The sequence below is a fragment of the Colletotrichum navitas genome, assembly GCF_030913465.1.
Source record: "Colletotrichum navitas strain CBS 125086 chromosome Unknown LY79scaffold_51, whole genome shotgun sequence".
Lineage (NCBI taxonomy): Eukaryota > Fungi > Ascomycota > Sordariomycetes > Glomerellales > Glomerellaceae > Colletotrichum > Colletotrichum navitas.
Genome location: NW_026850597.1, coordinates 206848 through 233353, shown reverse-complemented (window position 1 = coordinate 233353; position 26506 = coordinate 206848). Strand labels below are relative to the sequence as shown.

At 56.4% G+C, this 26506-nt stretch overlaps 9 protein-coding genes and 1 non-coding gene across 10 annotated transcripts; 7 read left to right on the top strand and 3 right to left on the bottom strand.

The window, feature by feature from the left end:
- Positions 1 to 235: 235 nt before the first annotated feature.
- LY79DRAFT_581570 (uncharacterized protein) lies at positions 236 to 1399 on the bottom strand (the record flags this gene model as incomplete). The annotated part of the gene is made up of 1 exon (XM_060560197.1): positions 236 to 1399. One exon carries the CDS (start codon positions 1397 to 1399, stop codon positions 236 to 238), a length of 1164 nt encoding a protein of 387 aa, XP_060411861.1.
- A 762-nt stretch (positions 1400 to 2161) lies between these two features.
- LY79DRAFT_671555 (L-serine ammonia-lyase) lies at positions 2162 to 4345 on the top strand (the record flags this gene model as incomplete). Its single annotated transcript, XM_060563926.1, has 1 exon — positions 2162 to 4345. One exon carries the CDS (start codon positions 2162 to 2164, stop codon positions 4343 to 4345), a length of 2184 nt encoding a protein of 727 aa, XP_060411860.1.
- Positions 4346 to 5180: 835 nt separating this feature from the next.
- Positions 5181 to 6904, bottom strand: LY79DRAFT_295158 (uncharacterized protein). Its single transcript, XM_060552235.1, has 4 exons — positions 6487 to 6904; positions 6052 to 6429; positions 5791 to 5998; positions 5181 to 5725 (listed from the first exon to the last, which is right to left on the bottom strand). Exons 1-4 carry the CDS (start codon positions 6592 to 6594, stop codon positions 5334 to 5336), a joined length of 1086 nt encoding a protein of 361 aa, XP_060411859.1. The 5' UTR covers positions 6595 to 6904; the 3' UTR covers positions 5181 to 5333.
- A 1443-nt stretch (positions 6905 to 8347) lies between these two features.
- LY79DRAFT_295166 (uncharacterized protein) lies at positions 8348 to 9648 on the top strand. The gene is made up of 4 exons (XM_060552236.1): positions 8348 to 8669; positions 8744 to 8777; positions 8839 to 8895; positions 9083 to 9648. Exons 1-4 carry the CDS (start codon positions 8639 to 8641, stop codon positions 9486 to 9488), a joined length of 528 nt encoding a protein of 175 aa, XP_060411858.1. The 5' UTR covers positions 8348 to 8638; the 3' UTR covers positions 9489 to 9648.
- On the top strand, positions 9466 to 9592 carry LY79DRAFT_t186. The gene has a single exon. It is a non-coding gene; the product is annotated as a tRNA-Leu (tRNA).
- A 1091-nt stretch (positions 9649 to 10739) lies between the features above and the next one.
- Positions 10740 to 12441, top strand: LY79DRAFT_520102 (D-lactonohydrolase; the record flags this gene model as incomplete). The annotated part of the gene is made up of 8 exons (XM_060555204.1): positions 10740 to 10907; positions 10978 to 11132; positions 11190 to 11383; positions 11451 to 11558; positions 11632 to 11841; positions 11928 to 12024; positions 12091 to 12170; positions 12233 to 12441. The coding sequence occupies 8 exons, from the start codon at positions 10740 to 10742 to the stop codon at positions 12439 to 12441; spliced, it is 1221 nt and encodes a 406-aa protein (XP_060411857.1).
- Positions 12442 to 12861: 420 nt separating this feature from the next.
- Positions 12862 to 14126, top strand: LY79DRAFT_560578 (uncharacterized protein). Its single transcript, XM_060558335.1, has 2 exons — positions 12862 to 13336; positions 13414 to 14126. The coding sequence occupies exons 1-2, from the start codon at positions 12959 to 12961 to the stop codon at positions 13915 to 13917; spliced, it is 882 nt and encodes a 293-aa protein (XP_060411856.1). The 5' UTR covers positions 12862 to 12958; the 3' UTR covers positions 13918 to 14126.
- A 19-nt stretch (positions 14127 to 14145) lies between these two features.
- LY79DRAFT_560575 (uncharacterized protein) lies at positions 14146 to 15171 on the top strand. The gene is made up of 2 exons (XM_060558334.1): positions 14146 to 14299; positions 14388 to 15171. The coding sequence occupies exons 1-2, from the start codon at positions 14249 to 14251 to the stop codon at positions 14901 to 14903; spliced, it is 567 nt and encodes a 188-aa protein (XP_060411855.1). The 5' UTR covers positions 14146 to 14248; the 3' UTR covers positions 14904 to 15171.
- Positions 15172 to 17648: 2477 nt separating this feature from the next.
- On the top strand, positions 17649 to 18519 carry LY79DRAFT_691678 (uncharacterized protein; the record flags this gene model as incomplete). Its single annotated transcript, XM_060564753.1, has 1 exon — positions 17649 to 18519. A coding segment is annotated over one exon (660 nt), but the record flags the coding sequence as incomplete, so codon positions are not given.
- On the bottom strand, positions 18499 to 24984 carry LY79DRAFT_295012 (uncharacterized protein). Its single transcript, XM_060552234.1, has 5 exons — positions 24887 to 24984; positions 24724 to 24825; positions 20293 to 24657; positions 20156 to 20226; positions 18499 to 20089 (listed from the first exon to the last, which is right to left on the bottom strand). Exons 2-5 carry the CDS (start codon positions 24738 to 24740, stop codon positions 18690 to 18692), a joined length of 5853 nt encoding a protein of 1950 aa, XP_060411853.1. The 5' UTR covers positions 24741 to 24825; positions 24887 to 24984; the 3' UTR covers positions 18499 to 18689.
- Positions 24985 to 26506: the final 1522 nt, after the last annotated feature.

The following is a 26506-nucleotide window of genomic DNA, read 5'->3' as shown; positions in this document are numbered from 1 at the left end:
TTCAATATATCAGATGAGTCGCACTTCAGTCGAAAATAGAGGCTCGGCTCTCTCCCCGTACTGCCTCAGTCGATCTGGCCGATGCGGTCATAGCCATGACGCTCGGCCGAATGCATGTGGGACCGCGTGGTATGAGGGCTAGAATGGCAGATCTGTAACGGTGATGCCAAGAGGTTGCGGCTTAGGGCCTGCTTCCGCCTCTCGGCGGACCATCCGTCTTCCTGTCACTGGTTCCTCAAAGTGCCCTCCCAACATATCTTCGCTTTCTCTGTCGTCTGTTGATAGGATCACGTGGTTCAACGTCTGGTAGGCCGATCAAGCGGGGCCAGTAAGGGTAAAGAGGATCCTCTTGCATCGGAGGTATTCTGTCGTACTCGAACGGAGCCGCCTCCAGAGAGTCCAGGGGGCCGGTGTCCGGCATTGGGGGGTTCTGGAACCATCTGAACGAGATTTGGAACTTGGGCACCTTTCCGAACTGATGGAGTGGCAGGAGCCATTCATCGTGGGGCATGGGATACCGAGGATAGTTTGGATATGCCCAGATGCGAAGCTCTTTCAATCGAGGAATGGCGAGAGACAATTCTGTCCACAGCTCGTCCCACCTGGCTCTCTCCGCGACAGCCTCCTCGGCGTCCAGGGCCATGTACGTCTCTATCGGGGCTCGCCACACCAGGTAGAGCTTACTGACCCGGGCGAGAGACTCGGATGCTGTGGTTTTTATGAAGCGTGAAAGCGCACCTGTGCCGACGAAGGAGAAGGTTGTGGACTCGTAGAGGGAATCGACTGCCTCGCCGTGCATCCGCTTGCAGGTGAGAAGGATTGCCAGGAACGGGCTGAACTCTTTGACGAGAACCCGACGGCGGCGGCGACGGTTCTTGCCGCTCTCTGAGGAGGTCTGTTCCTCGTCGGCCCCCTCTCTTGACACGGAGTTGTCATCAATTGCGCGTAGAATTGGCGGCTCTTCTTCGCATTGCCAGTGGTTGCACCAGTTCGAAGCGAGGCGAAACCGCCATTCTGTGATGGCATCTCTTTCGTCCGTCGACTCCGGTGCCACACCACCTCCGAGCGTCGCCGGGTCGGCCGGCGGCGTATTTACCACGCGGCTAAGTTCCGTCTCGCGGATGTCCTCGGCATCCAGGTCGGCGATACATTGACAATGAGAGAGGGGCGCCAAAAGAGATGCGCCAGCTTTGTACACATGCTGAGTTGGCCCAGCGGCCAGCCAGAGATAGCTATAGATGCTCTGGCGGATTTCAAGGGGGAAGGCGGAAAAGAAGCTTGACTGTAGCTGCGAGTCAAGCGTGCTAGCGCGGGAACTAGGCTCGTCGATGGCAGTCAGCTGCGCTTCCACGTCGGTCCTTTGGTATTCATTATTATGGGCATCCCGTGTCTCTCCCATCATTGCCGGAGTGCCGTGCGCGAAATGGGTGGCAGATGACGAAATCAAAATGAGACGGGGATGAGGGGGGTTAAGGGGCAACGATGAGAGTGCCACCAATGTTCTTGGAGGAGATGAATAACTGTGTAGAATCCATGCTGTCCAACATGACACAATAAACCGCATATTCACTTCCCCTCCTGTTGGTTCCGCGTCACCTCACCTCCCCCAAACAGGCTTAACGCAGCTTACAGGGATTCATCTGACTGATGAGACCACTGCTCCTGAATCAGACTGACGTTTCTCCTCCTCCTCCTCCTCCTCCATTGCAACCAACACAGCAAGAGCCCAAACTAGCCCGGCTCTGCATCCCGTGATGAGTCCGTTGCCAAAGATGCAGGTCAGCCGTGCCAACAAGGTTTTCCATCAATATAGTACACAAGAGCGCAATACAACCCATTACGTACCCTCATGCTGGTTGGTGGGGTTTACCAATCTAAGCTGGTTGATTGGTCAATGCGACGATCCTTGTTCTCATTGTCTTACCCCAGAGATTCATGATCCAGGGTAGAGGTTGAGGCGGCTCTTTGATCTGTGCTTATCTCTCCTTGACCGCCCCGTGCCAGACTCAAACACGCAAAGTTTAATCCGTGATTGTCCCTCAAAGAGATAAGACTCCAAGCAACTTCCCAAAAAGCACACCCTCATCCCCCCTCTCCCCGTGAGATAAGCTACTCCCGTTTGTCTTTCAGCTGGCCGGCATTGCTCGTTCCAGCGGCAGCCATGAGCATGAGCCGTATTTCGATCCAGCGGCTGGCCCAGCTCCGTCGGGCATCATCGGCTTGGTGCGCTTCAACGCGGCTTGTCGGCCCAAGACACCACTCGACCATCTCGGGGACTCGGCCGACGAGTCGGGATGGCATCCGACGCACGAGGACGGCAGCTCTCGCGGGTCTGCAGTCGCGGAGACTGTTCGGCAGCACAGCGCAGAGACGTAACGAGGCCGAAGATGAGGAGGACACGGGGAGCTACAGCGAGGCCGACCACGAGCATGCCGTCATCTCGACCTTTGACCTGTTCTCCATCGGCATCGGCCCGTCGTCGTCTCATACCGTCGGGCCCATGCGCGCCGGCAACATCTTTGTCGCTGACCTGGCCGAAGCGAACCTGCTGCACAAGGTCAACAAGATCCGGGTCTCCATCTACGGCAGCCTGGCGTTGACGGGCGAGGGCCACATGACGCCCTCGGCCCTGCTGCTCGGCCTCGAGAGCGCCGACGTGGAGACGGTCGACACTGCCTACGTGCCCGAGAGGTTCGCCGAGATCAAGAAGACGAAGAAGCTGTTCCTGGGCCAGGGGCTGCGCGGCGGCAAGGCTAAGGAGGTTGCGTTCGACTACGAGCGCGACTTCGTCTGGGAATGGGGCCGGAAGCTGCCGATGCACAGCAACGGCATGCGCTTCACCGTCTTTGACGAAGAGGGCTACGTGCTGGCGACCAATGACATGTTCAGCGTCGGCGGCGGCTTCGTTGTGAACGGCGCCCTGTCCATCAACCCTGATGCGACGCCGTCGTCTTCTTCCTCGGCGACTCAATTGGAGTCGCCGGATGGATCGGCGGAGAGCAGCACCGGGAAGCACCCGGCCGATCTGGCCGAGAACATGTTCTACAAAGAGATCAGGCGATCCGATGCGGCTGGTGACCGTCGGACCGGTGCCGAGGTCAAGCCTCTTGAGGAGGCAAAAGACGACACGATGCTGCTCGAGGGGGCAAGGGACGGCCTCCCCGCCGTGGCATCGACGTCAGCCGGCACCGGTATAGCTGACGCAGAGAGCGGCGAAGCGTCGGAAAGCGAGACTTCGGGTCCCCGCTACCCCTTCAGAGATGCGACGAGCCTGCTGGCGCTATGCCGCAAGCACAACCTCACCATTGCTCAGCTCGTGTACGAGAACGAAAAGAGCCACGGATACACGGACGAGGAGATCTACCACAAGCTCTTCAAGATCTGGCAAGTCATGGACACCAGCATCCTGGAGAGCGTGCAGGCGCCGCTGGACGCGAAGCTCCCGGGCTCGCTCAAGCTTCACCGGCGCGCCCCGGCGCTGTACCGGAGGCTGACCCGAGGGTTGTACTCCACGGCCGGCCACACCTCCCCGAATCCTCTCGACAACGGAGCTGGCGACAAGGCCTCTTCTTCTTCTTTGCCGGGCGCATCATCCGGGGCGTCGGTCCCCGCGGCGCGGAGCAAGGCTAAGGGCCAGGGCCTCAGCATCGGCCGCCGCCAACCGCCTCGCATCATCGGCTCGCTCGACCATCCCATCACGCCCTCCCCCGCGCGCCGCACCACCTTCCCGACGATGGACTACCTGACGGTCTACGCCATCGCGGTCAACGAGACGAACGCGGCCGGCGGGCGCATCGTGACGGCCCCGACCAACGGCGCGGCCGGCATCATCCCCGCCGTGCTCAAGTACACCATCGAGTTCATCAGCGACGACCCGGAGCGCGACATCCCGACCTTTCTGCTCACCGCTGCCGCCATCGGCATGCTGTACAAGCGCGGCGCCACCATCTCCGCCGCCGAGGGCGGGTGCATGGCCGAGGTGGGCGTCGCCTGCTCCATGGCCGCCGGCGCCTTCGCGGCCTGCATGGGCGCCAGCCCCGAGGCCATCGAGCAGGCGGCCGAGATCGGCATCGAGCACAACCTGGGCCTGACGTGCGACCCGATCGGCGGCCTCGTGCAGGCGCCCTGCATCGAGCGGAACGCGCTGGGCGCCATCAAGGCCATCTCGAGCGCCAATCTCGCCCTGAGCAGCGAGACGGGCACGCAGAAGGTCAGGCTGGATGACGCCATCCGGGCCATGCGCCTGACGGCCAAGGGGATGAGGAACGAGTTCAAGGAGACCAGCTTGAGCGGACTGGCGACGAGCGTGCCTTTCAATATTCCTGTTAGTGTTCCCGACTGCTGAGCACCGTTTCCCTCCGGTTTTTTTTTTGGTTTTTTTTTTTTGGGGGGGGGGGGGGGGGTTCTTGTTTTTGTTTTATGTCCCGAGTTTGGCTGGGTTTTCGGATTCAAAAAAGGACTTCAGAATACAGTTTAGATTGATTGGTCCTTGGTCGCTAGACGGATATTACCAGCATGAGGAATCGCAACACTGTTTCTCTGGTTGTGACGAGTTTTTGTCTCTGCTGGAAATGCACGAGAGGGCATTTTTCTAGATTCAACAGAAATGAGCTAGATAGAAGGGAACATGTATCTGCCTTAACGACGACTGTCTTTTAGCGATGCAGGCACATGGACATGTCGTATTATTCTATCCGGGCCTTGCTCCCTTCTGCGAGTGGGAGACGGTGTTGCTCTTTTGCTAGATGAGACATGCTCGTTACGTCGTGACAACACAAATCGTTAAGTGCTGCTATGAGATGGGTTTCAGCGATATCATTCCAAACTAACAGCTGTATACACCTCGCCCAGTTGTCATATCATCTTGTTAGTACAATATATTGGCTCTTCCTCCCATGTCAAACGAAACCAGTCACTAAATTGCCCCTACATAAAAAATTCAGTTGTATAATGTCAGAAGTATTCATACGCAGGCTTCAGCCACGGGCGCTGATACATCTTTCTGTTCTGCCAGCTCGTGTTACGTGAGAGGAACAAGTCGAATTTTGTGCAAACCAAATATTAAATACATAATCTATACGTCTCCGCTTGAAATGTAAACCGCTTTGCTGGCATGAGAAAGAGAAATAAGAAAGAGGAAAATTCGCCGGGCGTATCTTTCATCACACCGATTGTGGCCAGGCGGTGGGCGCGTGCCACTGTCCTCGGATACAGCCCTTCGGCTTCTCCCGCTCAGACACATCTCGGAGGGCGCGGGAGGGAGGCGGGGATCACACCCGGACGGCGCCGGGCGGACCACGCGGTCCAGGCCCTTGGACGAGTGGCAACTCGTCTTAGATCTTGCCCGAGTCCTGGGCCGTGAGCGTGTAGCCGTAGCTCTGCGAGACTGAGTAGTAGTCGCTGCCCCTCCATTGTCCGTAGTTGGTGCTGTAGCTCTTGTCCCAAGGCTTGGTGTACATGGAGCAGTAGGTTCCCTGGGGGACGTTGTTCTCGCTGAGGACGTAGGCGTTGAAGAAGTTGCAGGCGTCGTAGGTGCCGTCGGCGTTCGGGTGGTCGTGGTCGTACTGGGTGGTTGCCAGGCAAGCGCTGGCACACTGGCTGGGGTCATAGGGGCCGGGGTAGTACTTGGAGCCCATGTATGAGTTGGGGGCCTGGGTGGCGCCACCGAAAGCAATCGGACCGTCGAAGCCGGGGCTCGGGGGCGGGGGTGCGTTCTTGTTGTAGCCTTTGGGCGTGTTAGTAGCCATCGCCGGCATGAGGATGCGAGGGGGTCGGAAAGATGGGACATACCGTTGGATCCAGTGATGCCGACTTGGAACTGGTATCTCCACTGGCCCTGGTTCGTGGCAGCGTCCCCCCCGGACAGCTGGGCACCCCAGAGCGTGCACTTGTAGTTGGTCATGCTCGCCGGGTCGACGCAGGTGTCACTCGGGGTGAACTTGGGGTCTCTCTCAATGAACAGGTTGAAGCTGTAGCATGCAGGAGCGGCGTCGCAGTACTGGTCCAGTGTTAGCCGTGGTCTTTCTCTCTTGGCAGGGCTGAGGCATATACCTGTTGGCACTGGATGGGGTCGTACGTCCGCAGGGTGTAGAGACCCTGGTATGACGGGCCAGAGACGGAGGCTTGCAGTCCGTTGAAGGCCGAGCTATATCCCTGAGGAACCACCGCTGCGCTGGCAACGTTGCTGAGCTCAGCCGACGACATGAAGGAACTGTAGGTGTCGGGCGAGGGCACAGGACCATAGCCGTCGGGCTCTTGGTTGGAGCCGGTGCAGGTCGAATCGCGAGCCTTCACGCTCGGCTTTGCAGCTGCGACGGGGTTCTCAACCGCGTCTTGGGCGGCAGCGGCTTGTGCCTGTGCCGCGTTGTAGGTTGGCTTCTCGGAGGTGGCACCGACGGCCGGGCCGACCTTGGTCGGCTTGGTCTCAGCCTGCGAGTCGTGTCAGTTCATCAAGTGTTCAAGAAGCCGGCACGAGAGACCACTCACATCGAAGACGCTCAGGTCAATGCCGCCCTGAGGTGTTGTGCTACGAGGAGTAACCGGGTTGGCGGTGGTAAAGCCGGCGACGGCCGCAAGAATGAGAGCGGAACGCATGTTGAAGGTTAAAGATGGGAGACGAATAGTCAATATGGTGGAGCTGATGATGATGATGAGTGGGATGATGATCAAAGACCAGCTCTATAAGAAAGAGGGCAATGAGAAGACTTTATATCTTGATCCAGTCGAACGATCATCACCTCGTATCATGCCCTCACTTGGGGAGTATTAGCCCGTACTCGATTTGAGCGCCCCGCCGAGCATCTCACAAAGCAAAGCCGGGCAAAAAGCCTATCCGGTTCATCGAGTGGGCTCGGGATCCCCATCGCCTGATGAGAGAGGCGGCTCACGGGTTGGCGTCAACTAGACCGCGCCCCTTTGTCGGTGCGGGAAGCATTGGCTGCCATGGGGGCACGCCTTCAGCTCCAAGTAAACAAGCCTCTTTGTGCTAACACTTGTTTTCCTCGCGCGCCCGCGTCTCCCTCCATTATTAAGCGCCGTCAAAAGAGCCAGCCCAGTCGTTTTCTCCGTTATATTCTTCCTTGTCATTGCAAAAACTCAAGGACCCGGGGTTACCGCTCAAAGAGCAGACGTGCCGAGAGACGATACGCGATGATACGGAGCGGCTGATCGACCGCATACAGATAGAAATGGGGTTCTGCTCCCTTGCATTGATCCATGCGAGGAACCAAGCGAATGGACTCCAACATAGGTAAAGATGACCCCAAGCACGCTGTCTTAGACATATCAACAGGGCAGCACAGTCCCAAAGTCCTGGGACCGTCCCAAGCAGTCGGGATTCCCAGCATGCCGACCTCTCGAACTCAGACTCACGCTCGTGCCCAACGTCGCCATGTGCCGAACCTGTTCATCCCACGTGGCTCAGCTCATCTCTCTCGCTCAGACTCGTACCCGCAAATTCTCTGGTGTTAATTGATTAGTGGGAGCTTAGCCTTGAGATGATTCAGGGGGTACGTTGCAAGGGACACCTTGAGGGACTCTTCCCGACTCGCGTCAATACTTTCCGGCCATCAGAGGAGATGAGGATAAGGCTAGGGAGGAAGAAAAGCTCGTACCCGCACGCGATTGATCCCCTCCCGATTTAGTGCGGCGCGCAGCGCAAGCCTCGATCAAGTAAGACGGCGCACGAACATCCATGACGCGGATAATTTACAACTAGCCTTTTCCCTAAATGGACTCTCGGAGGAGGCCACTTTGATGATTAACACTACATATCAGCCTGCCGGCAAGGGTTATTTTACACTACGCAGTAGTCCAACCTCGTCCTCCAGGATCGGACCCCCTCGGGGAGCTGTAGGTATCCCCCTGACCCCTGGCATAATACCCGAGCGTGTCGTCTTCCGAATAAGGAAAACTATCGATCCCAATAGACCTGTGAGACGCGTCTCGCTTCCGTACTTGCAGCCAATCGGCATTTGCTCTCGGATTCAGCTGTGCGCTGGCATACGAAGCGGTCCTGAATACACCCGTCGTCGCCAAAAACCACGCGCGCACTGAGTTTCTCTCCGTCTGCAAGGTTCAGGGAAGCCGTCCGCGTGGAGACGTCCATCAGCCGCACCTGGGACAGACGCCGGGATTGAATCGGAAGTCGGCGCTAGCTCGAGACAGTGAGAGTGTCAGGCCACGTCCGGCCATCGTCCCACGTGTTGTCCTTCGACTTGCTACATCTAACAAAACAATAGTTGTTGTGCGTCGGTGCCGGTAGCTCCGGCAGCTTTCAGCTGCTAGGTTGCTGCTATACGTGGCAGGCGAGGGTGGTGAGCTGAACCTCGCCTCACCGGTTTGATAGGCCTCGTCGCGTTTGGATGCCGCATCGTCCGGCACGCTTTGTTGTTGCCGACGCAGCCGTCGCGTTTGTTAATAGAATATATGACATTCTTGAGGATGTGGTCAGTTGGAGTCCAATTTGAGGCGGAGCCACCGCTGCCAAGCTTGATGTTCTGGTCATCGGCATCGTGCTTGGAGCCATAATCTAGCGGAGGGGGCCGTTCTCAACGACGATAAAGTCTATCATACAATCTAACTATCCCATTCGTGAGGAAGCCAAAATGTGTGGGGATATGTTGGCCAACGTGGCCGGATGAGCGGCGTCTCATCGACTACCTCTCAGTGTAGTGCAGCCCAAAATCTCATGAACATGGTCATTAGGAGCTGTTTTGATGATACCTGCTCGGTAATCACTTAGGTCATACATTCGATAAGTCATGCCGCAATCTGTGGTCAGTGTAGAAACCATTCCTACATACTCTAAACCGCTGTCACCGTTACTCACACAGCCAGTCATTCGCTAGGGATTCTCCCATTTCCAGCAACGCAATGGAGTGTTCGGTCTAGATGGTAAGTCATGTTCATGCCTATATAGGTAAATAACGGTCTGATCCTTTACGAGGGGTAAGTAAGAAATCTGGGGGGTTGCATCAAGGATTTTACCAATATCCTAGATATTGCAACCACAGTATTGCAAGCAGGAGCTCACGTCGGGAAGTCATAAGCTTTCAAAGATAGCGAACTGATTGCCAGAAAGGCCGGCTGCCATAGCAAAATATATTGGAATACTCGCGACGTTTCTAGGCATCGCCAGACCGACCGTTATGGTTAATCTCAATGTATATTCTGCTAGGCGTCTGTTCGAAAGAAAACACCCGAAAAGAGCCGAAGAGCATATGCAGTGGTACAATCCCGCCTGTGATGCATCACGCATTTTGCGGTTGAAGACCAGTACAGGCGGGCTTTCTCTTCACCGGATGTCCAACAGAGGCAGCCTTCTGATATTGACCTACACAAAAGACCGTGTTCCCGTGGGTTTTCAGTCGTTGGTTGTTGAAAGTCTTGAGCTCGCAATCACGTCCTGCTCAGCGTCGAGGACATTGGTTGTTTTCGGCCGCCAAATCCTCTATCCACGATCCGGGCAACTTGGCCGAGCGGTCTAAGGCGCCAGACTCAAGTGACGAGGTCCCACCTTCCGATCTTCCCCCCACGGCGGGGGTGTATTCTGGTCTCGAAAGAGGCGTGAGTTCGAATCTCACAGTTGTCAAAGGCTATTCTTTTTGCTGCAGGTTTGTGCGGCCGTATCATGATTCCCGGGAGAGAGGATGCCTTCTTTGGTCGGCTTGTGAAGCCCAAAGTTGGACGAATGACAGAGATGTCGTTGGTTGTGTTGATCTTTTAATCCTTTGAAGCCTGGTTTCTGGGCATGGACGGGATCTTAACCTTGTTCACATCTTATCCCTTAGCTGCCGCTGCTCGCCAACTATGCAGTTGCGAGTGAGACTGTTGAGCCAATATGACGACAGCCATGGCGAAGGATGCTGTTGCAAAGTCGATCATTAACCTCGTCTTGAGGAACATGAGATGAGCGCTTCATGATGAACCGGACCATCGACGAAGAGTTCTCCGTCGGACCCGCTTCTCCGGGCTTCTTACCGCCGGGCATGGCTGCCCCCCTTTGCACCTTTAGATTTATGCTAGCTAGCTGACATGACGACAAAGTTCATTCTTATTTGAGTTGTTCAAGGTTGGCAAACTTTCTGTGTTATGTCGTGGTTCGCTGGACCCAAGCACAGGGGTCCCCGAGGTAAGCTTAAAAAGACGCTGGAAGAACAAAAGCCACTCACTAGATAACGATGGAACTTCTCTCGCATTCAACCACCCGAGCTCAACCGGGGAACATACCGCCACCCTTGCAGCGGAACCAGTCACATGGTCGTAGCAGCAGGCATTATTGCATCGACTCGTCCCGGTTTCTCCAGCTATGATTTCCCCGCACTCCGCAACCCCATCGGATCCCACTCTATACCTTGCTCCCTGCTCCTCCCCCTCGTCGAGCATAAGGCCTTCAATGAAGTATTTGCCGCAACGTTGATTGTAGTCGGGTAAGGTCAGCTGCCGATCGTCAAGTCGGACAGCTCTCCGTACCAATATCATGAGGAGGGGGGGGGGGGCAGGCTTCCCCTCGATCCCCGTTGCCAGATTCAAGAGCCCATCAATCTGGCTTGGAAGATCGCCCAGACGGGCTAGATTGCAATCTGCTACCCCTCGCATCTTCACAGCAATGGGCGGTCGGCGAGAGAAGCGTCGGCCTTGGCGTTGGGGATATAAGGGAGTGAGTTGGTATGCAACACAAGTGTTCCCGCCTCCAGGTGGGAAAGCTTTGCAGTCTTTGCTCAGATTTACGATCCGTAATGGCCTTCGCAATAGTAGTCATAGCCGGTCTATTCCTCTTGAGGGTCCAGGCACAGTCTCCGTTAGCGCCCGAGAGGCCTCTGCCCGCCAAGGCGCAGCTTATTGATCAAAAGAGCTTCAATGTCTTGGAGGCTGTGCCGCCCTCTTTCGAGTTCAATGCCACGTCGGTACGCCTTGCGTATACAGCGCTCTTTTGCCCATCTCAATAGGCCCGGAAATACACTAATGCAGAGACAGGAGTTTCTCTGGCCCGGCGTTACTCATGAGTCCCTCGCCCAGAAGCCGTTCCACGTGTATGATGCCGAGTTCTACGACATCATCGGCAGCGACCCGTCGTTGACCCTGATCGCGACTTCGGAAACGGATCCCATCTTCCACGAGGCCGTTGTCTGGTAAGCTCGCGAGGACGATCGGCGGAAAATGCCGCGGGTGACTGAGATGGACAACAGGTACCCTCCCACGGAAGAAGTCTTCTTCGTCCAGAACGCCGGGCCCGTCGCCGCGGGAACGGGCCTCAACAAGTCGTCAATCATCCAGAAGATCTCGCTGGCCGACGCCGAGGCCCTTCGTACCGGGTCCCTCGGTACTCCCGAGGTCGAGGTTGTTACTGTGCCGTCGAACCCCCAAGTTATTAACCCTAACGGTAATACGAAGCCATGAACCAGCCAGCAGTAGCTCTCATGCGCGGAACTTTGCTGATTGGCCTGCAGGCGGAACGAACTACCAAGGCCAGATCATATTCGCAGGTGAGGGCCAGGGTGACCGTGTCCCATCGGCGCTCTACTTGATGAACCCGGTTGAACCGTACAACACAACCAGTGAGTGGCACACCATACTGTCGACGCCTATCGTGGCAGCCTGCAGGCGGCAACTGACCGCTCACGTTTCCAGTCCTGGTCAACAACTACTTTGGCCGCCAGTTCAACTCGCTCAACGACGTCGTCGTCAGCCGCCGTAATGGAGACATCTACTTCACCGACACGCAGTACGGGTACTGGCAGGACTTCCGGCCGGAGCCGGGTGTGCGGAACCAGGTCTACCGCCTGAACCCCAAGACTGGCGCGTTGACCGTGGTTTCTGACGATCTCGTTTCGCCCAACGGTGAGTTACCGACGACCCATGTACCGCCTCGTAGAAGGAAGAGACCGTGGGGCGCACCGTCGCTAAAACCCCATCTCTCCATCCAGGAATCACCTTCTCTCCCGACGGCGCGCACGCCTATGTGACCGACACGGGACTTGGTCGTGGTCGCTTGGGGTATATTTTCACCAACCCCTCCACAATGTAAGGTGTTCTCCTTGTCTGAGGCTTTACCGTTTCTTCTCGGCTTACATGTATGATGCGCTGTAGCTACCGTTTCGACGTGAAGGAAGATGGTACTTGGGAGAACCGCAAGACGTTCGCCCACGCCCACTCGGGTCTGCCAGACGGTGAGAGAGCCTCGCCGCAGATTAGTAGAGGGCGGACACTGACCCAACTACTTGTTAAATAGGTGTTCATACCGATACGAAGGGAAACGTGTACGCGGGTTGCTTTGATGGCGTCCATGTCTGGAACCCATCTGGTAAGCTCATCGGCAAGATTTACACCGGCGCTGTTGCCGCCAACTTCCAGTTCGCTGGTGATGGGCGTATGGTCATCACCGGACAGACCAAGCTGTTCTATGCCACTTTTGCGGCTTCCGGGGTTGCATTGACATAGCATTATACACAGGCCCATCGTTTGAAGCTTTGCTCAAGACCGATACCGGAGGACCAGTACTGCCTTAATTCAGCCTAGTCAGACTCATGCTAAGGCAGAAGAAAACATTTTAATAGAAAACACATGTTCATATTCATCTGCAGTATATGATCGAGACTCGGCCATCAGGAAAGAACCCTAGGTTGAGATAGAAGATCACAGGAAGCTCGGTGACCAGCCGGCGGACGGGTATCCGATGACACGCCGCAGGAGAATGGCTGCATGGATAGCCCGTCAATTATGTGGGGCATCCATCAGTTTGGACCAATAGAATGCCTCTATTCTGGATGACGTAGACAGGCCATGCACCCCCACCAAGCCACCCATCTGTACCTAGGTACTTCGTAATACTCCGTACTCCGTATTTTATACCTTAACAAAAAGCAAAGTACGCGGCCGTCAAGCATTACGGACTCACGATTTCCAACTAACTCAAGCCCGACCGACGACGACCACCCGCTGCAAGAAATATCGCTAAATGTCAGGTTCACAGCCACCGGCGTGGTCATCGCGCGCCGATCACCTCCTGCAGCCTGTCCAGCGGCCGGTCGGGTACCTGAAGCGCGCCGGCATCGCGGCGTGGTATCCCCTCCTCGGCATCTGGTACTTCCTGCGGAACAAGGACTTCTACCCTCTGTTCCTAGGCCGCCTGCTGCCCCTCTCCGTCATCTCCTTTCTCGTCTACTTTGTCCTGTTTACCTTTGCGTTTCTGCCCCAGTTCGCCCTCCTGGCCATCTTCCACGGATGGGGAGCTTGGGTCAATGCGGTGGTGCTGGTCCTCGGAGAGGGACTCGTGGTGATCCAGGGTCTTTTTGAAGGCTTCTTCGTCGACGAGTGTCGAGTGGACGTGTTCGACGTGAGTCTCGCATCTCTCGCTCGCTCGTTCTATCCTACGCTTACTTGTACTGACTGACGACTGCGCCGTCCCTCCAGGCCACCCTCATCAAGGAATCGCACGGAGATCTCGTCGCACCCCACCGGATAATCTTCCACGATGCCCCCACCGCAGTCCAGATGCTCGGCAAGCCGACGACCCCTGCCGTCTTCACGCCCTGGTCCATGATCCAGATCATCGAGCTCGTCGTCTTCCTGCCGCTGAACTTCGTTCCGGTGGTTGGCACCCCGGCCTTCATCATCATCACGGGCACGCGGCTGGGCAAGCTGGCACATTACCGATGGTTCCACCTGCGGGGATTGAGCAAGAAGGAAGCCAAGAAGGAGATCGAGTCGAGGACTTGGGAGTACGTCTGGTTCGGCACGGCTGCCATGATCCTCGAGCTGATCCCCGTGCTGTCCTTTTTCTTCCTGCTCACCACGTCGGCGGGGGCCGGCCTTTGGGCGGCGAGGGTCGAGGACGAAAAGAGGCGGGAGGCCACGGAGAGCTTGGCGGGAGATCCTCTCCCGCCGCCGCCCCCCTACGAAGATGATCCCGTCTAAGAGGCACCATGACGTTAGGCTTGGCTGTGTTGGCATCTCACTTTAGCAAGCAAGCAAGCAAGCAATTGACCATTCATTCGCCCCTATTTCTTTCTGCACTCGAACATGAAACTTCCAACATGACCCTACGTTCGTCGTCGTTCGGTTTCCAAACAGCCCATCACTATGCCAGCCAGCCAGCCAGCCAGCCAGCCAGCCAGCCAGCCAGCCAGGCTTCAGCCGCCTCGACAAGGCATAACGAGGGGCCGCGTCCCGTATCGTAACGCAGGAAGTAACCGAGAATACCGCACCTTCCATTGTGTGTCCGGAACGGTTCCGGTTCGACGGAAAGATGACGTTACTAGGTACACCTACATGGCGTGATGATCACCGCGACTGGAAAGTAAGTCTACGAGTGTGTGGTGGAAGGCGCGCCGTGCTCGATGATCTCATGCCTTTCCTTCCCTACTTCCTACTTACTACTTACCTAGGTACCTAGTCACATGGCACACTACGTATCATGGAAGTCTGTACGTACGGGTGGGCTCATGTCCTTTTCGTGCCAGACACATGGACGAGAGAAGGAGCAGTCCTTGGGAGGAACAGCACTTGGAATTCTCCTGTATTGTGATATGGTGGACGTCCACTCAAGTCTTTTCGGTGTGTTCAACTACCGTTATCGACAGACAGCACCTGGGAGATTGCCGGGGCGAAGAACAACACCGATCGATGTACTTGAAGTCATCCATCCCTATACATCGAGGAAGGACCCGGCGAGTTGGTTCTTTCTCTCCACGATGTGGCCCACCGCCCCCGTTCCCTCACCGGCAAGCACACATGTGCGTGACTGCCTCATCTTCGACTCTCCTCTTCAAACATTCTACTCCAGGAAGGAGGGAAGGAAGAAGACAGCCATGCCTGCTGCTATCCATCTGCCTTCACAGCTGTTCTGCGTGATTCTCTCCCCGTCCCGTCCCCTCCTCTCCCCCCCCCCTCGTCCTATTTAATCCTCTCGAATACCCGTCTCTCCCCTCTGATTCTTCTCCTCTCTCCGTCCTCATCTCAACCTCTTCACTCCTCTGTCCACTCTCATTTCAATTGCCACACACATACAAACCAACACTCTCTTCCTTTCCTGTCTTCGCTACCTGCGTATTCAATCTACTGCTGCTCTCCGCATCACCTACGTCCTCTACGTGTTCTTCCTACACCTAGATCAGCCGACACTACCCATCGTCAAGATGCGGGCCTCAATCGTGGCCATGTCGGCCTTGGCGTAAGTCTTCCTTCCACGCTGACGTCCAAGCTTCCCAGGCATGCCCAACTAATGTTTCGTTGCAGAGCTGGCGTCTTCGCCCAGCCAACCTGTCCCGCGGCGGCCACCACGACCGTCTTCGTCACGGTCGACTCGGCCAATGACGTTGGTCCCTCGGTCGTCGTCCAAACTGTCACCGCTACCGTTTTGCCCTCTGCCCAGTCCCCTTGGTCTCCTGCCTCTCCCAGCATCCCGGCTACTCTCACAGTCACCATTGACAGCTATGACCCTCCTGCCGGTGGTTCCCAGTTCACAGGTCCCAAGCCTTGGGAGTCATCCCCTACCCAGCCCCCTGCTTTCACCGTCGTCACTGCTACCGTCTCTTCTCCTGATCTCGGCACATCCGTTGGCGTTCCTCCTGCGTCCACCACCTCTTGCCCCTTTGTTACCGCCAGCCCTGGTTCTGATGGCAACACTGCTGGCGTCACGGTCATCACTACGACTCTTCACAGGACCAATGCCTATCCAGGTCAGGCGACGCCCTCTGTTGACACCGTGGTGGCAACGTTCACGGTCACGTTCCCGCAGCCTGCCGCCACTAGCTATTTTCCAGGCTCTGTCTTGACGACCGGCGCTGCTGACTCTGGGTCTGGAGAGCTGTTCACCTACACCATCCCTGCACCTGCGGCGGCTAGCCCTTCCTCTGGCCCTGGGAATGACCCAGCTGTTACCTCCTTCACCACCACGCTGTACCGCACACGCCCTGGGTCTGTCTCGGGCACACCTGTTGTTGACGCATTTGTGACTTGCTTCACAGTCACCTTCCCTTCGGCGACCGGTACAGGACCCGCCATCACTGGCGTTCCTGCGGTTTCAACCGCTGTTCCGGGCGGTTCTCCAGGAGGTGTTGTCCCTGGAGGCTCGGTGGGCACGACGACTCGCTACATTCCCACCATGGTCCCCGGACCTGACGGTTCGTTGAGTTACTCCATTCAAACGGTTGTGTCAACTTTCACGTCGCCCTCCGCCAACCTTCCTTCTACCGCTGGCACCGGTGTAACCACTACGATCGTCCCCACGTACCCTTCGGGTACTCCCCCGGGTGAAGCTGCAACCGTTGTCACCACAACTTTGTACGCTCCCCTTCCCAGCGTCGGCAACCAGTCAGCTGACCCTTCGGACCCTTCCGTTGTCGTTTTCACTCTTACACTTCCCCAACCATCGGCTGGTGACCCAGTCACTTACACTACCCAGTTTCCAAGCAACCCTGGAAACATTGGTACTGGCGGCGCGAGCACTCCGGCTGCTTCCACCATCACAGTCATCCAGCCGGCACCGGGCCCTGGCTTCCCTACCCCTGCGCCTGGCAGCGACATGGCGACTTCGATTCCCGGCAGCTACGGTGACCCTGTTCTTCCTGGTGTATCCGGCATCCTCGCCTCCGGTGCTCCCGTCTCTGGCATCCCGGCTGCTGGGGGGTCAGTCCCTGGCAGTGTTCTCCCTTCTGGACAGACCCCTGGTTCCCCCTCAGCCGGCTCTGGAAACTCTCAAGACACTCCGGGAGCACCCGTAACGGTTACCATTTCTTCAGGTGGCGTTGGCGCCGCTCCTACCAGTAGCTTCCCGGGTGGCTACGGCGACCCAGCCCAGACTGGCCTCCCTCCTTTCATTCCTGGCTCAGCGGTAACTTTGACTGTTTCCCAATCGACTCCTGTTGCTGGTGTACCAACATCTCTCGTTGGCGCTCCGACATCTGTTGTCGGCGTTCCCACATCCCTCCTTGGTGGCTACAGCTCTGTTGTTGTCGTTGACCCTGGAACTCTTGCCTCGCTCCCCCAGGCCTCTCCTTCTGTTGTTACCATTTGGCCAGTCGCCTCGGGCATTGACTCTGCTCTTCCCGGCGCCGCATCCACGACTTCATGCTCTAGCACATTGTCGTCTGAAACTGTCTCTACAGCTCTTCTCACCAGCACTTTGGTCAATGTTGTTGCCGATGCCACGACCACTTACACATTCCCTTACGAATCTCTGGTCACCACGGTCGACGCTGTTGATTCAACTGGAGGCGCTGTCCCTGTCGCCACCGGCGCTGTTTCCACCATTATTGGCTCTGCTTCAGTCACTGGCTCTGCCGTCTTCTCTACTGTCGTCTCTGCTGTTACCTCTGTTATCGTCTCCCCTGCTACCTCTGCCGTTGTCTCACCTGTCATCTCTCCTATCACATCTGCTGTCGTCTCCTCCGTCACCTCTGCTGTCGGCGTGTCCACTTGGCAGAGTGTCATTGTCCAGAGCTCGGTCATCCAAGTGTTCACCACAGGAGTCTTCACCAGCCTCGTACAGCCCACCGCCATTCACAAGCGCTATCTCAACACAACCGCAACGGCAGTAACGCCGGTGTCGACGCCGATCTGCACAGGCACCACAGAGGTTGGCAATCTCAACCTGGATGTAAGCTCCTCGCCTCTCCTTGTTTCGCCTTCATGATACTGACGCTTTCCTACAGTTTGACGATGTGCCTTCTGGTCCCTTCTTCAACCCTTACCACCGCTTCTGGTTCTCCAAGGGGTTCCTGGTTGGCCCACCTCCGCTGATGCCGTTTGTCCCATCATCTGGCGGCCACCTTCTCGAATTCGTGCCCCCAGTTCTGTCAAACAGCTCCGCGAACGGCATATCTGGCGATACAGCCCAGATTGGTATGGGGAAGCTTGCTTCGTCTCCTTGTTTCCAGTTTGAATTCCTCGGCATGAACTTGGGCTGCTACTCCGACTCTGCTGTCCCCAACCAGCTTTGTGTCTTCACCTTTACCGGCTACAGATGGGATGCAAGCCAAGCCAAGGAGACCGAAGCCGTCAGCCAAGAGGCCTGGGTCAACGCCTGCAATAAGTCTTCCGACTGTCCTCTCACTTCCTTCTCGGCTCTGGGCTTCACTGGTCTCAGCTCAATTCTGGTCACCTTGCATATCAGTGGTCGCCCTCAGGTCTGGTGGGCTGATGACCTCCGAGTTGGCTGGACCAAGAACGACTGCGCGACTGCGAGCTGCAGACGACAGACCCAGCCAGAGGCCTCCCAGCTCCACGCCGGTCCGACTTGGTTCTGGACTCCCAGCGGCCTGAGGATCTTGTCATCTTCCAGAATCAACCCGCATCTTTTGGGTTGAAGGTGAATGAACACTGGCTGACATGGATGATGAGGATTGTTACAAGGGTGATGGAGGGATTGTTGTGTTGCCACACCATTTGGTCCAAATTTCTTGGGAGACTCACTGCGAGCCGTAATGTGTGTTTGAGATGACGATGGGGACAAGGGACCAATTGCACCTATGTATGCTACTGCAAGTATTCTAAATGAATGATTTTTGGAGGTCCATGACGATTGCCACTCTCAGTTGCCGCGACGTCTACCCCGAATTCCGTGCTTGCTTGACATTGCTTGATGTGGTGGCCTCATACCTTTGCATCATCAACCACGTCGACAGGACTGTCGGTCAACGACCAGGACACAACGAACCGAGCAGCGGACCAAATTCTATCTGTCTGTATCAGAGCCCCATTCTATCCACAACGCGAGCAATTTCCTCAATATGCTCCGCACGTCGCACGCCCTCGACCGCTTGATGGTTCTGACCGCCAACAGGGGCACCGCATTCCGGACAACGGGCACGCTCCATGGGCATGCCGCACTCGCCGATGGTGAACGGGTGCCCGTTGAGGCATGTGTACCAATGCCCCGTCCCCCTGAGCTCCTTGCTCATGGCCGCGTAGACTTCGCGCAACTCGTCGGCCGACACCTCGTTGTAAAAGACGCCGTCGTGCAGCATGCGCCCCGCGTCCTCGAGCTCGGGCTCCAGCAGGGCCGTCGACGGCTTCTGTCGGACAAGCTCTCTTCCCAGTTGCAGATGGCGCTCTCCGAGGTCTTTGATATTGTCTCGTGCCGGGGACTCCCCGCCGGGACCGACTGTTGTCTTCATCGGGATCGTGTCATCGGGGTGGGCCAAGGAGCAGAACTTGACGAGCAAGATGTGTCCCTCGAGCTCCAGCCGGTGGAAGTTCCTCGTGTGCGCGGTCCGGATCAGTCTCTCACAGTCCCTGATGTGCGGCACCGCATCGATCTTGGCCGCCTTCGCTGCCGTGTTCCCCTCAGCGGCGCGGCACAGGCCGAGGTAGTCTGAGATGAGTAGCAGGTCGCAGCGAAGGAGGAGGATCATGGCTTGCAGCACCCCGCCCATTTGGATGGCCGACTCGTCAAAGGAGAAATCGCTGGTCTCGCGTCGCTTATTGACGTGCCAAACTAGGTGAGCCACCCGCTGGTACGGCTGCTCGTCTCGCCTGACTGACCTGAAAAAGTCCGCCATCTGGCTCCGCAGCCGCTTCAGGCTCTTATGTCGCTTCGTCCCGGTGAGCCTGAGGACCCTGTTCACCTGGTCTGATCGGGAGCCCTCAAGGTTGAAACCTCCTGGGTGCTCCGCAGGAAGCACGAAACCAGCACTGTCCGTCTTTTGCAAGGCGTCTTGCGCATTGAGTAACGCCTCCATCAGTGCCTCCCATGTCCCTCGAGACCAGCTGATGAACTTCTTGGTTGATTCGTCCAACAGGCCACGGCGAACGATTCTTCCGTATCTCGAAATGTTCATGAGAGACCCTCGGCACTCGGGGCACACATTGACTTTAGTTGAGGAGAAGGGCTCCGAGCCGGTCTTGAGAGCTACAGGCACGCCTTCTGGCGACATCTCATAGTGATCTCTCAGGCCCATCTGACCGTCCATTGTCGTGACAGTCAGGAAATGACCACAGTCTGGGAAGATGCATGGATCCTCGTCCAAGTCGATGGACTGGTAGTTCTCCATCATGATGAAGTCCACGGTTCTGTCTTTTATATCCTCCACAGCGCATACTTGGCAGTATCTCGGGGATGGGCAACGCTCGCCGCAAACGGAAGGGCCTTAGCATAGCGTTAGCATTCCGAATATTCGCCAAAGCGGGCTGCCACCTCGTACGATGTACTTACATTGGTGGCCGCACTCCAACTGCTTGGTGCACCGCTTCGTGCAAGGGATCCAGTCGCACGGCGCTGCGCATCTGTCAAATCGGGGAGGGTCAGCTAGTAATTCAATCGGGTTCTTCGTCTTGGAGGCAAGAACTCACGGCATACTGCAACTGGAGTGTGGGCAGCTGGAAGAGCACGTCTCCTCTGCGCAAGGGGCGCAGGGCTCGTGGCACTTCTTCCCGCACTTGGAGTGTACGCACTGGTTCTGGCAGGGAGCAGGGCAGGGCGGACAACCCATATCTCCATGACAAGCCTCTCGACAGCGATGGCTGCATGCTGTGAAAGACCTTTCGCAAGGCTGTCTGCATGTCCCGTGGTCTTCCCCGGTCACCTTCCCGTCCTCTCGTGTGCGGCAAGTCGAACACCGCATCTTGCATGCGTGACCACAGGGTCTCTGGGAACCACACTCTGCTATGCACTGGTAACTGTTCCAGGCGACATCCACGTGGCAGGGCACCTTGACCGTATGATTACATCCGGGAACCTGCTTGTTGACTTGAACGGTACACCTGATGTTGGAAGGATCTTGGGCTTTCCAGCATTCCACGGTGTCAATTGTGTGGCCGCACGGGAGCTCGAGTCCGACGCCACGCAGCACCTCTCGGCATAGCTTATCACATGGCTCGCCACAGCGTTTCCGGCAAGCATGATCGCAGCCTTCCTTGGGCTTCACGCAGTCTTCGAGACACTTCAAGGCGTTGTGGAGAAAGTCCGAGTGACAAGGCCCGGTGCAGGAATGACCACAGGGCAACCGACGATCGCACTTGCGGTTGCATCCTCCGTCCGGCGAAGACTGGATAAACTGCTCAGCCCGTGAAACCAGACTCCTGCTCTCAGGATGCCGCGGGCATTGCAGTTCCAGCTCCCTGCCGAAGTTGCCGCTGTTCTGCAGTATCTCAACGACCTGGGCCCACATGGGCACGTGGCTCGAGGTGTTGGAGTTGCCAATGATGTACATGCCGTGCTTTGCGCGAGACAGCAGAACGTTGATGCGGTTGGAAGTGCTGAGAAAGCCGCATCTCTTCTCGTTGTTGCTGCGGACAAGCGACACGATGACAACGTTGGCCTCTTCGCCTTGGAAGTTGTCTACTGTTGCAGCACGAACCCCGTGCATGGCAGATGCCTTTGCAGCCTCTCCCCGAGAGGCAGCTTGTGGGTTTTCGTCAGATGAGTCAATCCCAGCCAGATCTTCCGTGTCACGATCATTGACAATGATCTGCATGATGGATCCGAGCTTCTGTCGCAGCTTTTTCAGCTGCCCCAGGTATGGCGTCAGCACGGCGATTTCCCCCGATTTGTAGACGCCTTGCCTCAGAAGGTGACAGACGAGCGCCGAGACCATCTCAATTTCAAACTCGTTTGAATGTGACGTCTCGATGGATTCATGGTCAGAATGCCGTCCCGATTCGGGACTCTCGTGGTGTAGCCAAAAGAGTCGCTTGGCTAAGCCACAAACCTCAGGATACTTGCGGACGCCATCGGAATCTGACAGAGACGGGTACAGTGTGGATCGCACCAGCTCCGATATTGACGGATGCATGCGACGCTGCGTGTCGAGAATGCTGAACGGAAGGCTAGGAACATTAGGAGGCGGCTGAACAAGCCTCTCGAACAGGGACACGTCCAGAGAGTACTTGATCCCTGCCGGGTTCGCACGCTGAAGCCTCCAGTCCTGTATCTGAGGGCGAAGCTGGAGATGGTCTCCGATCAGGATAGCATGCTCAACCGTGGGAAGCAGGGAGGTGAGGAGATGGGCTTCTAGAACCTCGCCTGCTTCCTCGCAAAGGAGGACCTTGACCTGAACACGCCGTAGAAGATCGAGGTTCATGGCCAGCCCCGTGGTTGTGACCCCGATTATGGTCGCCTGCTGGAGACACCGCAAGTCAATGGCACTCCGGACCATCTTGTTGTGTTCTTGATGCTCTTCGTATGCCTCATGCAACTCAGAGAGCTCCTCAAGCTCTGTGCGCAGCGCTTCCTGCAGCCAGTCCTCGTAGAGGACGATGCGCTCCTGATGAGACAAGTTCGATAGACTCAGACGATAGAGATCAGGGAGCGGGCGAGTGGTTTTCGCCGCAGAACCACCTGATAACCACTCATTCACAGCCTTCTTCCGTGCATGGCGGACAGTGGTCCAGCCTTCCTCATTCCCGGGTTCTGGTCCGAAAAGCTGGTCGTGCTGTGAGGGGTGGCGCTCGGCAAGAAAGAGGCGAATCTTGTCGTGGGTGTTGAGAAACTTGAACGTCGATAGTTTCTTGGTGATTTCGGCGGTGTCACTATTCAGAATGTTGATGGATTCGTACATTGATCGGCCTTCCATCTTCGTACGTGTCTCAACCTTGACAACTTGACTCAGATTCACCGGACCCAACCTTTCTGACTTGGACCGGGAGCCGACGCGAATGATGTTCTGCACACCATCATCCAGTAAATGTTCCAACAGTTGATCCAAGGCGTGATTTGTGTAACAAACGCACATGATTGGTCCCAATCTTGCTTTTGATTTGTTGGCAAGTAACACCTTGATCAGAGCTTCTCCAGTGTAACTTTTGCCTGTGCCAGGGGGGCCCTGGATCAAGGCAAAGGATCTTCTCAGGGAGTTAAGGACGGCCTCGGATTGGGTCGAGTCCAAAGTGGAATGTCGGCTGAGCTCCGATGGCGTGGGAGCCTCGCCAGTTGCATAGGACAATTTCGTCCCGTCGTTGGATAGGCAGCTGAGGTCAAACGAAAACCCCGGCCGTAATGAGTAAAGGGGCGGGGGGTTCTCGGGTGGTTCGTCGCCAGCTCGAAGGGTGAGGAGGTTTTGGAACGGCACGTCTGTCCTCCGTGACATCTTCTGCATTGCCTTTAATGGAGGCGCAAAGGCCGGGAGAAGGATTGATGGGAACTCGAGAAGCCGACGATTTTGCCAGAGGCCCGCCGTCTTGAACCACAACATACATCTCTTGACTTCCGCAGTGCCGGTTTCCACCAGATGTAAGCGCACATAGGCGTAGTCCTTGTCGTCGGGTAGGCTGTAGCGTGGACCCTGCTCTGGCTCCCCTGTTTCCACTTGCTGAGTCTTGTTGTCGGCATCGCGGATGGTGGACCTCGACACCTGGAAGAAGAAGATGCTGCCGGCTTTGTCAACGATGCAAACAAGACTCCCATCCGTGAGCCTCTTCTCCTGGTTCCACCAAGCCGCGCGATCCATCTTGCCCAGGTCCTTGGTCGCTCGTGGCTGATCAATCCTGATAATGAATTCAAGACCGGACCGCCTGTCGAAGGAAACATCAATGGCAACAGCGCGTTCGTACTGAACAACTCTATTACGGATCTCCTTCACCTTGACGTTTGAATCCACGCTGGCGCGGATCGCATTGCGTAGATCGTGCAGCGTGTCCTCGCGGAGCAGACGAAAGTGCCTGTCCAGCAAGCCTTGCAGTCCTTGCAAGTGATGTTGCGCAGGGTTGACAGTTGGCAGATACTCGTCCCGAGATGACATGATCTCTTCATGTGTGGGCATGAGTTTTATGTCGAAAATGTCCGCATGGTCGTTGTCGTGACGTGGGCCGCGCCTAGAAAGTCTTCCTGGCATGTCCTGGCTCAGCGTGAACTCGGCCAAAGTGCCCGAAGAAGCCGATGAGGCTTGGGTGGCATTAGGCAAAGATTGGCCGAGGCCGAGGCGTCGGCGGACGTATTCAAGGTATTTCTCGGCTTGCATGGTGTGGAAGTCGGCTTTTCGATCGCCAAAGACTTCCAGGCGAAGCTGAATCTCGTCGACGATGGATGTGAAGTGTGCACTAACGATATTGGCCGTACTGGTATTGATGATTTTGGACAACACGCCGCAGGCGAGCGCGAGGGCCTCGATGCCAGAGTCACAGTCGTTATTTTGGAAATGTAACTCTGACCAGTGGTCAACGAGGTCAAAGAGAAAGCGGTACAGGCGATGAAGGCGGGTAGCATCAATGCCCAGAAGTGATCGGAAGAGAGTCGTGGTTTCTTGCTCCAGAACCACGGAGTCGATGACGCTCGGGTGGAGAAGAATGCAGAACAGGGGAAGAATTTGAGACTCCCAAATGAGAACCTTCTCCTTGGGGTTTTTGTCCGCCGCCCCTTCTATGACGCGTTGGATGATTGACAGTCGCTGCTCGGAGGCCATGTCTTTGATTACCTCTTGTGCCAAGCTCACGTCCTCTTCCACCAACTCAAAAGCCGTTCGGAAGTACTTGGGTGTTTCGCGGTCCAACTGGACAGGCAGCTCGGCTGGCTTGGGCCGTAGTCGCCTCCAGGCATAGAGCTTCTCGCGTTCGGCACTAGGAGAATTGCTCGTGGAGCTGGACTGCTGCATATGGGGACGGCGGCTGTCGCTATTGGCTTTGTCGTGAACAAATTTGCATTTGGCCCCAAAACGACACGATCCGGGACCGTTCCAAAAACGACATGGAGCGGGCGAAGTGAAGCTCGATGACGAGCGAGTCCTATCGAAGCTTCGTGTCAGTCCAATAACTGCAAGGGAGGTTGGGTGGTGTCAGAAAGTTGCCTACCATGCTCCGGGAGTCATAGCTGATGATTCGGTGGTATGCTGTATCCTTCAAGTTCTGGAGGAAGGAGACTTGAGGTACTGTGTTTGTAATTGTGGTGAATGACTTGAGAGGAGATGTTCATCAGCTGGAAATCACAAGCCCTGAGTCGGGGCGGCCAACGTACGCCTCTTTAAAAGGGACGGCTACCGCAGACACGCTTAACCGGCTGTCTGCCTGTAAGCTGCTGCCGTGGGGCCATCCAGCAGTCTCCATGTGTTGGCGACGCAGGCCTCTTTCATGGGGTGTCTTTGACGCAGCCTCACATGGCAAACTAAAGAAGACCTTTGAACAGGTGATTTCGGTCAAGGATGAGGTGGGGAGTACATTCAAGCGACCCCTGTCCGATGCCTAGTACTCCCGCCATGGGAGGTCTAAAAGGTTCATCGAGCTTTTTGGGACACCTAGATGACGGGGCGGTGTCAAAAGATGGTGGCATCTGGTTCGTCAAGAGAGAGTTTCTGGCTCTGGGTCGGATGTGTGGTCGCAGGATGCTGTCATGCGCATGGACATGGATCTCGGCTTGGCTATCTCAACCGCCACGGCAAGCCGCAACAAACGATGCAGGAGGCCGACCCCGACGAAGGCAGGCTGCCAATGGGATGTCGAATAGAACTGGAGGGTCAAGGCAGACGGAAAGGTAACGAACAGACAACAAGAGGAGGGGCAAAGTCAGCCTGGCGGCCATCCGGGCGGCCAGGGCTGAGCCATGTCGCCAGATGGAGAAACCGTGATTGGTCTTGTCAATATGTGAGTAGCGTTGGTTGGATCTTGAGAGGCTGAGATGGGACGGCCTGTCGCACTGGCCAGTGTCTGGTTGGTTTTCAGCGTGGATATCCAACGCGCTGGTCGGTAATTCCATCATCATTCATGGCAGCATTTTTCTTGGGCTGAAGTGGTAATTCGACTGTTCCTTTCGAACATACAAGCCGTCTTTGGTTGGATGGCAGTCATCATCTCGTAGTAGGGATGATGCGGCTGTTGGCTATTGGTACGTTGGTTGCGCGTTGGACTGGCCGTGCGGAAGGCTCGGCTATGCTGTTGGCCACAATGCGCGTCTAGGGAAGCAGGCTGAGCAACCAGTGGTCTCCGGCGAAGATAGAGGGAGATAGAGAGGCAGTCGAGCATCCGAGTTGTTCGATTTTCCTTGCAATGCATGCATCTTGTGGTGGTGGTTTATGACCAGAAGCGGGAGGTTAAGTCGAACAAAAGGTGAGGTAGGTACTTTGAGGTACGGAGTACGTACCTACCTGCCTACCGAGGAACGTACTGTATGTATCTGCCTAAGGTAGGTAGGGGTAGGTACGATGACATGGAAAGAGCGCTGTGTCCCGTCCAACCTTCCCTCCCTGCTGGTCAATGCTTGTCCAGTCTGGGAACGATCACTTCGAACCAACAAAACCTCATCAGAGATATTGGTCCCCGACCAATCCTCAGCTACCTATACGAAGCAGTTGAACCCGATGCACTGCATGGGACCGGACTAGGAATGCTTCTGTCGCGGCGCCTCGCCTGGTTCCTTCTCGGGTCCCCGAAAAGACACCGGAGCCGGCATCGGCGGATCACCGGCACAAGGTTCACGTCCCCGACGCCGTGGTCCTCGACAGTCTCACCTGGACGATCTGAAGGACGGGCACTGAGTTCATCCCTCTCTGCAACAGCACGGACGACACCCCGGAAAGTGCCTTTGACTCCTGCATGTCACCTCATCACCCCGGCCAAGATGGTCCGCGCTGCACCGTATCAT

Coding starts and splice junctions, on each gene's coding strand:
- LY79DRAFT_295158 (XM_060552235.1), bottom strand. CDS start 6,594: ATGCGTTCCGCTCTCATTCTTGCGGCCGTCGCCGGCTTTACCACCGCC. Junction 6,430..6,486: donor TTGACCTGAGCGTCTTCGAT/GTGAGTGGTCTC, acceptor CACGACTCGCAG/GCTGAGACCAAGCCGACCAA. Junction 5,726..5,790: donor CGGCATCACTGGATCCAACG/GTATGTCCCATC, acceptor ACACGCCCAAAG/GCTACAACAAGAACGCACCC.
- LY79DRAFT_295166 (XM_060552236.1), top strand. CDS start 8,639: ATGAGCGGCGTCTCATCGACTACCTCTCAGT. Junction 8,670..8,743: donor CTCATCGACTACCTCTCAGT/GTAGTGCAGCCC, acceptor GTAATCACTTAG/GTCATACATTCGATAAGTCA. Junction 8,778..8,838: donor AAGTCATGCCGCAATCTGTG/GTCAGTGTAGAA, acceptor TCACACAGCCAG/TCATTCGCTAGGGATTCTCC.
- LY79DRAFT_560578 (XM_060558335.1), top strand. CDS start 12,959: ATGTCAGGTTCACAGCCACCGGCGTGGTCATCGCGCGCCGATCACCTC. Junction 13,337..13,413: donor GTCGAGTGGACGTGTTCGAC/GTGAGTCTCGCA, acceptor CCGTCCCTCCAG/GCCACCCTCATCAAGGAATC.
- LY79DRAFT_560575 (XM_060558334.1), top strand. CDS start 14,249: ATGACGTTACTAGGTACACCTACATGGCGTGATGATCACCGCGACTGG. Junction 14,300..14,387: donor ATGATCACCGCGACTGGAAA/GTAAGTCTACGA, acceptor CTACTTACCTAG/GTACCTAGTCACATGGCACA.
- LY79DRAFT_295012 (XM_060552234.1), bottom strand. Junction 20,227..20,292: donor CACTCCAGTTGCAGTATGCC/GTGAGTTCTTGC, acceptor CCGATTTGACAG/ATGCGCAGCGCCGTGCGACT. Junction 20,090..20,155: donor GTTGGAGTGCGGCCACCAAT/GTAAGTACATCG, acceptor CGCTATGCTAAG/GCCCTTCCGTTTGCGGCGAG.